General features: G+C 45.8%; 3 protein-coding genes across 3 annotated transcripts; 2 read left to right on the top strand and 1 right to left on the bottom strand.

Annotated features, from left to right (window-relative positions):
• Positions 1–230: 230 nt before the first annotated feature.
• On the top strand, positions 231–1978 carry LOC108104621 (rhythmically expressed gene 2 protein). The gene is made up of 3 exons (XM_017210794.2): positions 231–600; positions 653–741; positions 1086–1978. The coding sequence occupies exons 1-3, from the start codon at positions 443–445 to the stop codon at positions 1619–1621; spliced, it is 783 nt and encodes a 260-aa protein (XP_017066283.1). The 5' UTR covers positions 231–442; the 3' UTR covers positions 1622–1978.
• A 1006-nt stretch (positions 1979–2984) lies between these two features.
• On the top strand, positions 2985–8060 carry LOC108104697 (SEC14-like protein 2). The gene is made up of 6 exons (XM_017210908.2): positions 2985–3597; positions 6288–6357; positions 6421–6464; positions 6522–6639; positions 6701–7495; positions 7557–8060. The coding sequence occupies exons 1-6, from the start codon at positions 3544–3546 to the stop codon at positions 7694–7696; spliced, it is 1221 nt and encodes a 406-aa protein (XP_017066397.1). The 5' UTR covers positions 2985–3543; the 3' UTR covers positions 7697–8060.
• On the bottom strand, positions 7936–13855 carry LOC108104696 (mediator of RNA polymerase II transcription subunit 14). The gene is made up of 9 exons (XM_017210907.1): positions 13603–13855; positions 13446–13540; positions 12748–13313; positions 12194–12685; positions 11755–12122; positions 11463–11697; positions 10771–11406; positions 10411–10715; positions 7936–10354 (listed from the first exon to the last, which is right to left on the bottom strand). The coding sequence occupies exons 1-9, from the start codon at positions 13678–13680 to the stop codon at positions 8456–8458; spliced, it is 4674 nt and encodes a 1557-aa protein (XP_017066396.1). The 5' UTR covers positions 13681–13855; the 3' UTR covers positions 7936–8455.

Here is a 13855-nt window from a genome sequence, read left to right as displayed (position 1 = left end):
ATTCTTATCTTCAACAATAGTGTTTGCATATGCGGTTAATCAGTGCAGATTGCAAATCGATACTAATTTGACAACATGAAACCCGAGATAACCGCATCACTCGCTGGCCCGACGATATATACACAGAAAAATTTTAATCCGGTACGGCCGTCACAAACACACACACATGTGAACATGAATATAAGTTCCGATGCTCAGAGGTCCGATTCGATTCGATTCCATCCGATCCGAGCACACAGAAGCCCTCGGAATCGGAATCTGGGGGGCAGCAGCAGCTGGTGATAACGCGGCGGATCGGCTTTCATACAAAACAATAACAGAATTGCCGTCAGCACGTAGCACGCCGGCAGATTTCAGTCGCTAACGTTCGACGAGAGTCGAAAGTCAAGAGTTCTCGAGCGGAATTTGAGAGATTATATAGAGATACACAACTATCCCGGAGATGCGCAGCCTCAACCGCTTTCGTCTCATCACCTTCGATGTGACCAACACTCTGCTCCAGTTTCGATCCACTCCCGGGAAGCAATATGGCGAGATTGGAGCCCTCTTCGGGGCCAGATGCGACAACAATGAGCTGGCCAAGAACTTCAAGGCTAACTGGTAGGTGGGAGAGCGCTGTAAGAAGCCCATCTGAACTGAGGCATCTTTCCAGGTACAAGATGAACCGTGATTATCCCAACTTTGGACGCGACACGAACCCCCAGATGGAGTGGCAGCAGTGGTGGCGTAAGCTGATAGCAGGTGAGTTGAGTGCTCGCCGAGTGTTTGTCTGCTCGGTGATAAACAATCCGGCATGTTCCAAAGTGCATTTGACACAATCGCTGTTGAAAGGTATTAGTATCCGCAACTCCTAATTAGATTAAATTCAAGCAAAACTAAATTAAATATTAATAATCTCTCCTAATGATGTGTCAGTGGCAATGCTGGCAATGTCAAAATTTCCTCTTACAACATAGATTAGAGATTAAAGCAAAAGATCACACAAGCGTAAACTTTGTATCTGCTAATTTGTTGATCATTAGAGCTGCCATAAACTATTCATTCATGTTTGTATACACATATTAACTAACAAACTCGATCCACAGGAACTTTTTCGGAGAGCGGGTCAGCAATTCCCGACGAGAAGCTGCACAACTTCACCAGCCATCTGATAGAGCTCTACAAGACCTCCATTTGCTGGCAGCCATGCAACGGCAGCGTAGAGCTCCTCCAGCATATCCGAAAGGACTTGAAGCCGGATAAGTGCAAAGTGGGGGTGATAGCCAACTTCGACCCCCGCCTCCCGGTTCTCTTGCAAAACACCAAGCTGGACCAGTACCTAGACTTCGCAGTGAACTCATACGAGGTGAAGGCCGAGAAGCCCAACGCGCTGATCTTTCACAAAGCAATGGAGAAGGCGGGCTTGAAGGACCTCAAACCAGAGGAGTGTCTGCACATTGGCGATGGACCCACCACTGACTATCTGGCCGCCAAAGAACTGGGCTGGCATTCGGCGCTGGTGCATCAGAAGAGCTATGCGTATCTGGTTAAGAAATACGGCGAGGACATCGACAGGGATCATGTCTTTCCCAGTCTTTATGATTTCCACAAGAAGATCTCGGACGACGCGGTGGTTTGGTGATCGATTGTAAACATTTTAAAGTAGAAAGCCAAATAGTTCCATGCCTCCTTCTTGGATATTGTCATGCATATATTTAGATACCTTGAGGATATGTGCATTTCGTGCCCTCGGTGAAGGTAACTGCAAGGCAATGAATCCTTAACTAGTTGTGTATTAGCCATTAATAACGCATAACTATGTACATATGTATCTTACTCAAAGCTTCTAGTTGTACTAATGATGGGGCGATCAAATAAAAACCTGCACCCACACAGCTGATTGATCATATGTGCTTAATACAATCGATTTAAGAGGCCAAGATTTCAATCCAATCGATTGCTAAGGCGTAATGTGACCCTATTAAAGGCGTTGAATACATTTTTGTGTGTTTTACATCTCTAGAGGTTTTAGTTTTTCCAGTTTCTGTTTAAAAATTAAAAAGATACACAGTAATACCATTGTCGTAATTATAATAGTGTCGTTTGCTGATTCAATTTAGTTTTATTCACCTCAATGGCGCTAAACTATAGAAACTCACCACTCCCCAAATTAGCCAAGAAACCAACCCCACAACTTTAGAAAAATAAAACTTGAAATGTCTTGTTTACAAAATATCCTATATTATATAAATCACGATGATTTAAGAATACAAATAAATTCTTTAATTTTAGGAAAAAAAACTATACAAATTGATTTTAACCTTAAAAAGACTGTTTTGTATGAATGGTCAAACTCATCTAAAATTTCTTTTTCTTCCTAATATGGGTATTAAAAAAAATTCATATAAAGTGATAAACAAAGTCGTAAACAAATAACTAACTACCTATAATGGGGGGCCAGTGTACTAGCCTCTTATCTTATCCTATCAAACAAACATATGTTTATATTTGGCTCGCAAAAATCCGTTATATATCGTTATCAGTTAAAAGGCACTTCAGCTGATTGGAAACTGCCACAATGGGATCAGGCGAGTCCTAGCCTGTCATAAATATCAATTGCTGCTAATCGGGCAGATTAAAGTAGAACTTAAGGTAGTAGTACTAAAGAGTTACGGAAAACAAAGATCTGAGTACCTTCCAATTGATTTTATATATAGAAGATCCATTAGTACTGATATAGTTAGTAGTATTAGTATTAGTTCTATCCGAAAAGCTAACATATATTAAATTCCCATAGATAGCAGGTATCTCCTAGCCAAATTAGATATCCTCCAGCAACTAAGCACCGGTATGTAGCGGGTATTTCGAAGTCGAGACATTATGTTGAATGCTTCTCTGGCATTAAAGAGCAGGTTCTCTTAACTCGGTTACTCTCTTACGACCGTCGTTCATCCACTTTTAAGTGGCGCAGCGGCATGGGATTGGCGTCAGTTGCTCACCACCCATGGAACGGAACGGAACGTCGCGAAATAGCGAAAAGATATAGTACACTTCGGCACTTTATCACTGGCAAAATAAAAACAAAACATTCTTAACGCGAACGGGGCTGTGGATTTTCAGTTTATTTCATTTGCCCATTTGCGTGCGACAATCGCCTTGGGCCAAGTTTGAGTTAGTTTCCAAGTTTGCATTATTGTAATTAGCCTGTCCGGCGACTACGAAACGAAACGTATAAAAAATAAAACGCAGAATAATTGCGCTGGAAATAATGTGCGCGGCTAAAAGCGCTAACGTAACGGCTAAATAATAGTAGAAAGTTTTTATTGTTATCTCTTCTTCTGAGCCGCAGCTGCCAAAAGCCGAATAACCATAGCAAAACCAGCAAAACCGTCGAAATTTTGCGTGTGAACAGAAAAGAAATCCGATTTTGGCCCCATATCTCCAAATTTTTGTGACTGTGTGTGCTCAGCTTACAAAATTGGTAGCGTTTAGACGTCGTTAGACGCTCAGTCAACAAACCCAATAATATCCAAAAACACAAACACCAACAAAAAAAGCGGCAAAATGTCCGGCCCACTGCCCGAAATCAGCGAGGAGCAACGTGCCACATTGGAGCAGGTGAGAACAGAGAGTCATCCCCCAGGAATTTCTCTTAAGTACTCTTGAGGGCAAACAAGATAGTTATTTACTTTTGGATTTGGCCAGATATGTGATGCAGATAAAGCGCCATAGTGACCTAATAGTTTTCCACTTAGAATCGCATCTCCATACAGGCTTTGTTCAAGGAGACTTCATTAATTGCTTTCTAAAATGTAATCCCTTAAGCATTATCTTAAATTTTACAAAAGTAAACTAAGTTTTTAAAAATGTTTTGATTATCTTATATATAAACGTATAAGGTACCACTTCCTAAGCTTTAAAATTGTTTAAACTCGTTATAGCGAAATCGATAATTTCCCAATGATTGAGCAATCTAGATCTATGGAGTATTCTAACGAACTAAAACAGAATCAGCGAACCATTGATGGTATGGAAATGAGCAGTTGCTCGCTTGACTTCCCCTTCGAGTATTACCAAATTTCACTAGACGTTAAACCACGGTTTTTATATGCGGCAAGAGCAGCTGCTAAGTAGAATCAGCTGCAACACATTCAGTATATTCAGCTGTCAGAGCTGTGCTCAGAAACAATCAAAGGGGGTTAATGTAAAACATATCCTATTTCCATTTACTCAAACTAAGATATTGTTGTGCTTATTTGTAGTCAATAAAAAGGTAATCATAATCATTTTTAGTACGAGACTATTACAACGTAATAGATAAATTTTTTACAAATTGAAGTATATGCAGAAAGGCAGTAAATGGTTTAAGAATCTATAATCATAAGACCATCTTCAAGAAACCCCTCCTAACTCCCCCACTGATGCCTGTATCTGCAGTTGCGCATTGTTGGCTCTTATAAGTTCTTGGCTGGCATACTAAAAACCGATTGCGAAATCGAAAACTCTGATGAAGTCGACTGGCGACACAGAAACCGAACAGTTCAATGCTAGTATGCATATGAATAAAATATAAATAAAGTAGCAAATGAGGAGAATGCATTATAAGTTACTGCTTATAATGGGCGGATTATAGCCGGACCTTTGCCCGTTTTAATTGCCTGGGGGGAGTTAGGGGCGACAGCCATTTCATGGCACAATGACTGCGATTAGCAGTATAAATTGCGAGAACAGGGCTAATGGTAAATGGGGATGAGTCGTTAACTAGAGAGCATTGATCCAGAACTAAAGCACTCAAAGATCAGACCTTAGACCTGTGGAAGTCCGATGTAGAAATCTTGCAGTATTTGCATAAATCACCAGAGCAACAGGTTTTAGCCAGGTGTCTTTGAAGTGCCAAAAACCCAAATAAGCGAAGAGAAATTCCGAAGTTTGCTGAATTTCATGCGAAATGCAAAATGAATGCAACTTCGCCGGCGTAAATGCTAACGTAAACACTATTCGAGCTGCAGCCTAAAATATCGAGTGACTAGGCCAAATTTAGACTCAATTTTGAATCGTTCAATGTGTATTTACCTTTTTTTTTCTACCTCGGAGTCGCAGTCAAAGTCAGACCAAGAAAGGAAAGAACAAAGCGGAGGGGCCGATAGGCAAGCCCAAACCAAAAACCCAGTTATACGCCGATGAAATGAGGAAGTACACAGCCAAAGCCAACAGAACGCGGCGCTAATGACACCCAAAGTTGGGTATTAGCCACAGCCTGGGGGCCAATAGTAAAGCTTGGTCTCTGGGCCAAGTTAGCAGTCGAGCAGCCGAGCGGCATTAAGCGAAAACTGAAAACTAAATAAAAGAAGCGGTTAGTGAGTCGGCCTCGTTATTGAATTCCAAGTGGTTTTGGCCAGTGCCGCATGACTCAGCAGTTGGCAAACAACCTAAGCGCGAGTCAATTAAATGATTAAAATGGTGCTAAATATGCACTTGATCGAATGCAAATTGAAGTACGTGATGTTTACCCAACAAACAAGTTAATAATACGACTGAAACAAAGGCTGTTCATGACAGATAAAAGAAATGCAACCGAAGAAAGGAAACTTTGCTATCAATTCAGCTGCTCGATCAGCTTTCGTTAACAACATCCGAATTTGGCAGTCGGCAGACAAGGCCAACACAAATTAACAGCAATTAAGACAACAAAGGCCAATATGTAGTCTACCAAGCCCAATATACGTTATCGTTTGGAGATAGGAAAATTACTTGCAAACTCCTCAAATATGCTGCCACTAGCCCCCTGTTGCCCTGTTCGGCCTTCAGTAAATAAATCAACGAGGCAAATTGGATTATAAATCTGATTAAAAACTGTTTTTTAAGCTGGATGAGGTGAAACTGGATTGGTAAATCTCTACAAGTCAGAGGGCAAATTCAATGCAATAACATTTATCGGGTGAACGGATTTAATTTCATCCCAGATAGTTCATCATGTTTTATCTAATGTTTGTGAATTCATTCAAAAAAGGGAAATCAGTCAAAAGTTTGTTTGACTTAACTAATTAAGTCAGAGCTTTATTATCCCCTCTCCATTTATTTAAACTTATCGTAAATGTATTAGGCAGATTCGCGATTTTTAAACTTGATCTGCGTTTTGCATAAAGTGAAAGTTTATTAAAGATATATTTTAAACTCTACGAACAAATCCCTCATTATGATTCATTTTTATCGTTTTGCCATGATTCATATTTAAAGTTTTATTATATGCTGGCAATTTTTCTTCATTGATAAACTTTTTGATAACATTATCTTTTATGTACTTTAAGTTTCGCAAACAAATGGACGATGCTCTGGTAGAAACACACGACGACTACTTTTTACTGCGCTGGCTAAGAGGTAAGTTATTAGAGATACTAAACTATATTTCAAATTACTATATTTTTCTCTGTTTTAAAACAGCTAGGAAATGGGACATTGATGCAGCCGAGAAAATGCTGAGAGCTGTAAGTTTTGAAAGTATTAAAATAAATGGTTACTTCCAATAAATATGTACTTCTTAGAGCTTGAAAACCCGAGCCATGTGGAATGTAGACAACATCGAGAAATGGGATCCCCCTAAGGCGCTACAGGAATACCTGCCCTACGGCCTCATGGGTTACGACAACGAAGGATCACCGGGTGGGTAGCATATTGGCTTCTGTAACTAAACAAAAAGTTACCAATTTTATATCCTCCTTAGTCCTAGTTTGTCCATTCGCCAACTTCGACATATGGGGCATGCTGCACTGCGTCACGCGATTTGAGTTTCAAAAGTACTTGGTCCTGCTGCTGGAGCGCTTTATGAAGATCGCCTACGACCAGAGTCAGAAGCACGGATGGCGGTCGCGTCAGCTGGTTGTATTTTTTGATATGCAGGATGTGAACCTGAAGCAGTACGCCTGGCGACCGGCGGCGGAATGCGTGATCTCCATGGTGAAGCAATACGAGGCCAACTTCCCAGAGCTGCTCAAAATGTGCTACATTATCAACGCCCCGAAGCTCTTCTCAGTGGCGTTCAATATTGTAAAGAAGTTCCTCGACGAGAACACCACCAGCAAGATCGTGATCTACAAGTCCGGAGTGGATCGATGGCAGCAGCAACTCTTCTCCCATGTCAACCGCAAGGCATTTCCAAAGGCCTGGGGCGGTGACATGGTGGACAGAAACGGTGATCCCCAGTGCAAGGCCCTGATGATCTGGGGCGGCAAGCTGCCGGAGGAGCTGTATATCGATCAGAACAGCCAGCAGAGCGACAGGGACTTTGTAGAGGCCCAGGTCCCGAAAGGCGACAAACTAAAGCTGCACTTCAAGATCAACGGGGAGGAGCAGAAGATCCTTTCCTGGGAGTTCCGCACCTTCGACTACGACATCAAGTTCGGCATTTACAGCGTGGACGATAAGACTGGCGAGAAGCGCAGCGAAGTGCCGCTTGGAACAGTGTACTCTAACGAGATGGACGAGGTCGGTTATATCTCCACCCGTCCCCACACCACTTGTAAGTGTAAAAAGCTTCCGTTTTACATCCTTCACTAACCTCAAACCCTAATTCTCTCTAGACACGGTGGTGTTCGACAACTCCGCCAGCTACCTGCGCAGCAAAAAGCTCCGCTACTGGGTGGACCTGATTTCCGAGGAGGAGGAGGGCATCTCCGAGCTGACCAGCCAAATGGACAACACTCAGATTGCGAGTCAGTAGTATACAGGACACAGTTCCCGCGCGACGAGCAACCAAGCCAAAAACAAATGGGGGTAGATAGATTATTAGGAATTGACAACACGAACTAACCTCGGTGCAATAGTCAAAAAGCATCTTGACCAGATCTCCGCTGCCGTCTGCTCTCCAGCAGTCCTCATGGCAACGCCTCTGGCAAATGTGCAATCTAACTATGTGATAGAAACAAATTAGCAAAGGAACTCAAAAGTATGACTCACATCTACATTTAAAGTTAATTTTTATTACATACCTAACCGCTCTGTTTAGTTAACAATATTGGATGTGTAATCGTGTTTTCATACCCGTTTTCAGGGAGTACAGCACAATAAATGTATATAGCACCTGATCTTTATATGAAATCCCTTGCGTCTCTACTTAAAGATCAGGGGAGCTGCACTTGTACTGCTCTTTAATAGGAGCTAGCTGACTACCAAGCTCTTTCCATGGTGCCAAGGAAGCTTATTAATAGTAATTAATATTTTTAAATACTAACTTCATCATAATGGAGTATGCTAGAGTGGATCGATTTTTGATTTTGAAAAATCTATTAATTGTAGGCGTAGAAAGTTACCTAAACCGACCGCGGATTACTTTACTACGATTTCTGCGATTTCCAAATCGACTTTTGTGGTCTTGTGTCCAATATACTCCACAACAAATAATCATTCGCCGTTCCGGGTTGCCAGCTCACAGGCTCTCAGCTCACGGCTGCTGCGAGGAGGCGCGGCGCTTGCGCCTTCATCACTGCGGACCACCGGGATTGGGGCCCATCTGCGGGTAACCACCGGGACCCACCGGACCCTGAGGTCCCACCTGCTGGGGCTGCAGTTGCTGCATAGGCATCATCGGATTCGGGCTGGATCCAACACCGACACCTACGCCGACGCCCACTGGCGGTCCGATGGACTGGTTGGGCGGTGGCTGGGGCATCTCGGTGGCTAGCTGGAGGTTCGTGAGCAGATCCGTGATAGCTGGGAAGAGCGTGCACTGATTCTGCTGAGCATTGAACTCGGCAAATCGACGGAGAAGTGTGCTTGCAGCCGTCATGGTGGGCGAGGTCACTTGCCCAGTTCTCTCCGCCAGCTGGGTAACATTCGTCTGTATGTCGTACACAATGGGCAGTACCAGAGAGGGGCTGTCCTTCCAATCCTTGCCAACGCCCATGCTAGCACCGTAGGGAATTCTCGTGATGTGCAGGAAGAACAGGATCTTCATGCGACCCAGAACCACGCAGGCATTGCCACTGGGCACAATGGGCACTGCCGAGGGCGGCATGCGCATGCACATTTGCACCGTCCACTTTAGCTGGTCTCCACCCAACTCCGGTTTCAGCTCCAATCGCATGATCTGAACGAAATCTTTGAGTACCTGGGCGGGCAAGTTTAACAGGCGGCAAACGCTGTACAAGGAATTGGGTCTGTACGGTGGAGCTGCCACTCTGGTGTCGAAGTACTGCTCTATGACCATTAGATCGTCCTGGCTGAGTTGAAATGGTGGCGGCAGCTTGTCGGGCATAGGGGGCAGCTGGGAGATCTTCAGGTGCAGCGTCTGCATATGCATCTGATTTAGTACCACCTGGCATTGCAGTCCATCAACCTTGAAGAGCACTACTCCAGGTTCCGTGCTGTTAAGGGCTGTCAGTGACTCTTCGCTCTGGATGTTTCTGTGCAATTGTCTCCTCATGTAAACACAGCCCAGGAAACGCTCCAAAGGACTCATGTCAGACACATTGATATCCTTGTTGGGATGGGGACTAGGCCTACACAAAGTCTCTAGAGCCTCGTGGGTGAGGAGGGTGGGCACTGCTCCAGCCCAGGGGCGATTGAGAGTGCCTCGAGAGACACCCCTATCCGCTCCAACGCCACCTCCCGCTCCACCGCCTGTGCTCTTATGCTCCGGGCTCTGCCCGGGTCGTGGAGATGGGCGCGGCATGCTGGGGGATCCGGGCCAATTATTATTCGCCGGCGACATGGCCGTAAAGGGAGAGTCCTGGTGGCTCTGCATATACATTTGTGTGTTGGGTCCTGGGCTGTGAACCATATGAGGACTGGGTTGAGGATTCAGTGGGGACGAAGGCATTAAGCCGCTCGGAGACGGATGTGGCATATGCGGCGCTGGCGGGGATGTCAGGTTAAAGTTTCCATGTCCCTGGGCACCACTACCACCACCTGCTCCCGCACTTGGATGCGGGCTGGCTGGCGTGTGCGGATTCGAGCTGGAAGGCGGCGTGTGAGGTGCAGGAAAGCGTAAGCCACTGTCCCTCGGTGACTGGGGGCCTCGCATACCAGTGCCGAGGAATGGAGAAGATCCGCCAGCACTTACTCCAGCCACACTGCTCGGTCCACCAAAGTTGTCCTCCATTCCCATGGGTGACAGAGGATTGTCGTCCTCGTGGGGAGCACGTCCTCTGTAGGCAGCCGACTCATCAACGTACTTGGAGAGGAAAGCCTTGAGACCCTGGATGGGCGTGAATTCCTCCACCACGTTTCGCTCAAAGCGACTGCTCGCTCCATCTCTTATAGAGACAAGCCTGTTGGCTCGGAAGCGCAATTCGAGACAGTAGACCGCTTGATAGGTCAGCCGTATGAGGCAAGGCGATTGGGCCAGCACGCAAAAGGATAGTACTGGCACCTGGGGGCGCTAAAATATAAACTAACATGATTTTATGTTCATCATTTTATGTTGGCAACACTTACCGGGATGCCCAAGAAGGGAAGCACTGGCAGTTTGGCAATGGAGCTCAGTGGGTTGTAGGTCTCGTGCAGTATCTGGGCGATCTGGGTCAGACTATGCTGCTGGTTCAAGTGTTGCGCCAGTTGATCACGCATCATTGAGTGTGCGTTTACAGCCGACATTCCGCCCACGAAGGTTAGTCGGAAACCGTGGGACTGCACCGACCAGTAGATATTGCAGCTTACTTCCTTTTTGGGTCCGTAACCAAGTAGAAGGTTCATATAGCTGTACGACTTAACTACCAGCATGTCGCACAAGGAGAGGCGCTCTGAATCGAAAAGAAAAGTCATTTAATGTATGCCACTATACCAATATCAACTCACTGTTTCGTAGCTGCTCAGCAAAGTCGTAGACAAGTGTGTACAGATACACGATTTTTGACCAGTCGTTAAGCAAGTCCTCGACCGTCTTGGAGAAGTCGTGGTTGGCCTGTTCGTAGGTGAGATAAACAGTCCGCCGACTACCCTGCTCCTTCTGGTGGCTGCTCTGAAGCGGAGTGCTGTAGAAAACGAACTCCACCACCCAGATGCGCACCTGGCTGTTCTTGTTGGTCTGGGAGCGTATCGAAATGGATAGAACGCGGCGCATCAGGTCGTCCCAAACATGGGGCTCGATTTTTGGAAGCCCAGAAGTGCTACTCGGCTTGTTTTCTGCAGTTCCAGCAGCTGCTCCCTGTTGCTGTGGTTGGTTGCTGGCAAAGGTTGTCTTTCCGGGCTGTGGTAATGCCAGAATTTTAAGCACAAGCGATGTAGCATTTGCTTCCACTTGCAGTCCGCTGTGGGGGATATTGTGCTTGGACAACGTTTGCGCCAGGTTCATGAATGGTATCTTCTCGTCACACATGGCCACCACATGCGCCAACTCGGGAATGAAATAGGCAGGGAAGATGGTCTTCTGTTGTTTCGCAGGGGGCGCCAGCAAATCCCCATTCGACTTGCGTTTGTGCGGGGAAACCTCAGCTAAATGATAGTGGTTAAACATGGGTTAAGTCAATAAAAAGTTCACTTGAGCTTACCATCTACTTCTGTACCGGGTCCATGAGTGGCCACAAATGTGTCAAACTCGATGAGACGCATCAGTTTGGTGTAACACTTTGGAATGTCCGAATGCGATTGGGCTACCACTGATACCAGCTGTTTGGCGGTGTTGTCTATCACGTCTAGCTCGTCTTTTTGGAAGGCTACAAAACCCAAGTGAAAGGTGTACTCCATTTCATTGGGCATGGTAGTTTTTTCTTTAAGTTGAACGACCTACAAGGAACGGTACTGTAATCGTGTTATAATATCAACATCTAATTTTATAATCACCAGCACAATATTGGGATGCCTGTGCAGCTTTACATAAATCTTGTGCCTGCCCTGCTGCAAAAGCTCTTGTTCGGGTTGCTGTAGAAAGGGAAGTGTCTCGGTGGCCGTAGCCGGAAGATGTTGTAGTGTTTTATCGCACCTGCGATGGGTGATCCAGAAGCGCAGCTCTGAGAGCAGAGCGGGTAGCCTACCACGGTCCCCATTAAGGCAGTCTTGCATCTCATCCGTGATCGGACAATCCAGATGTTTGGGCACATGGCACCGGAACATACCCGTGTGGGTGTCGATCGTGATGTGAATCTGCTCAGCCCTTAGACAGGGGGAAAGTACAGGCACAGTTAAAATAGCAGGAGTTCCTTGGAGATTGACTGTATTGAACGGATATTGGGTTTTTAGTTGTCACTTCTGCATAATAAGAATATTTAAACTTTACACTCACAGTCAACATCTTTGAGGAAAGCCTGAAATTCCAGCTTAAGGTCGCTCAGCCTGGATACCGACCGAATATAGACAGTGTGCACGATAAGGCGCTCCATTGAAAGATGCTCGGAGCGCACTGCCCGATCCGCTACCTCAGCGGACTCCTTGGCGCCTAGTGAAGGCACGTGGACCACTGCCAGCGGACGCCCAATTTCGCTGGGATCCGACTGGACGGTAAGTCGATAACCCAGCTCCGACTTTAGATCACGCCAGTATGAGACCGTCAATTTTACTCCCGGCACATACTCCTCCACCGTAATGTTGTTGTCGTCAAGTCTCTCGTAGTTCAACCGCAGTGTCTGTGTATACAGAACCTCCAGCTGCAGGGATTGACAGAAGTAATGAAGGCAGTTGTAGACCTCGCTAAGGGCATTGGGATTCTCCACCAGACGGGCTTGGATAAGCTGATGGATGTAGTTAACCTGGAGCGGATGCACAAGAGATTTGCCATCTGAAAAAGGGAATTTGATTACAAGAGGGTTCCTCTTTTCTTTTACTGTATCTACAGCTTACCTCCTGTCTCCTTGTCCTCTACGAGCACATCGATATCGAGCAGTCTCCACGGAACAGTGGGATTATCTCCCATTACGGTCAAGGCCACGCTGAACTCATGCTTCACCTCAAACGTAACGCGTCCGTTGCGAATGCGGAATTCTCGCATCTGAGGAAGCAGTTTGCCTGTGACCAGGCGGTGCTGAATGACCTGGTTCAATCGAAGCAGTGTCTGCCTTTTCTCAGCCGGCGTTATAGCATCAGCGGGAACGATCCGCTCGCGAATACAGGTAGGCAGTCGATTATAAGTACCCGTCGTCAAAACTTCAACTGCGGCGGGTATGTGAAAGTTGGGCAATCTGGCCCGAACCAAAGTTTCGCGTGACATTCGCGCCAACATGTCTGCGGTCTCCACGAAGAGCATGTTTTGCTTATCCAGGAAGCTCATTATCTGCGATGATTTGTCCACCTTCGAAACCGAGTTGCCCCATTTGACCAGCGCATTCAGGCGGGTAAACAAATGGCGCGTGCGTGCAGCATAGTCATAGATCTCAACCTTCCGCTCCATATCCGTTTTGCGAGGCAACCTGGAACGTAAATTAGGCAATTTAAAATGTTCAAAGAGGACATTAGCGAATTATGACTTTCAAGGATTCAATCAAGATTAAGGTTCTACACATTCTGAAATTGACTGCGCTTTCACTATGTCTGTTACTTACAGTTCAGCCAGTACAGTGAGCTCATGATAAGTGCGCTGGATGATGAAGTCGATCAACACCGACATGGACATCGTGTTGATACGCGGTCCGCCCTCCTGTAATTGAGCATAGAATCGGTTTACTATATCCATAAGATGCGCACACAAATGGGACTCACCTGTCCAGCGGGCAAATAGCCTCCTCCACCACCGCCAACACCGGGCATTTGTTCGAGGGGCAAGGGGGTGGGCGCCATGTTTGGTGGTAGTCCTCGTTCGGTCCGCGCCTTCTGCGTTGCGTTACTGTTTTGCTATTTACTTGTGCTCTTTCTCTTGGCACATATTTTTCCGCACTTTTTTTCTCGTTTGCCTACTTTTTCCGGTGTTTTTTGCAAATATCCAGCAACAATTTTCAGCTTGTCTGGCACCAGT

This window comes from Drosophila eugracilis, unplaced genomic scaffold (genome assembly GCF_018153835.1).
Source record: "Drosophila eugracilis isolate 14026-0451.02 unplaced genomic scaffold, ASM1815383v1 contig_2088, whole genome shotgun sequence".
In the NCBI taxonomy this organism is placed as follows: domain Eukaryota; kingdom Metazoa; phylum Arthropoda; class Insecta; order Diptera; family Drosophilidae; genus Drosophila; species Drosophila eugracilis.
This window is presented reverse-complemented; position numbering and strand designations above follow the sequence as displayed.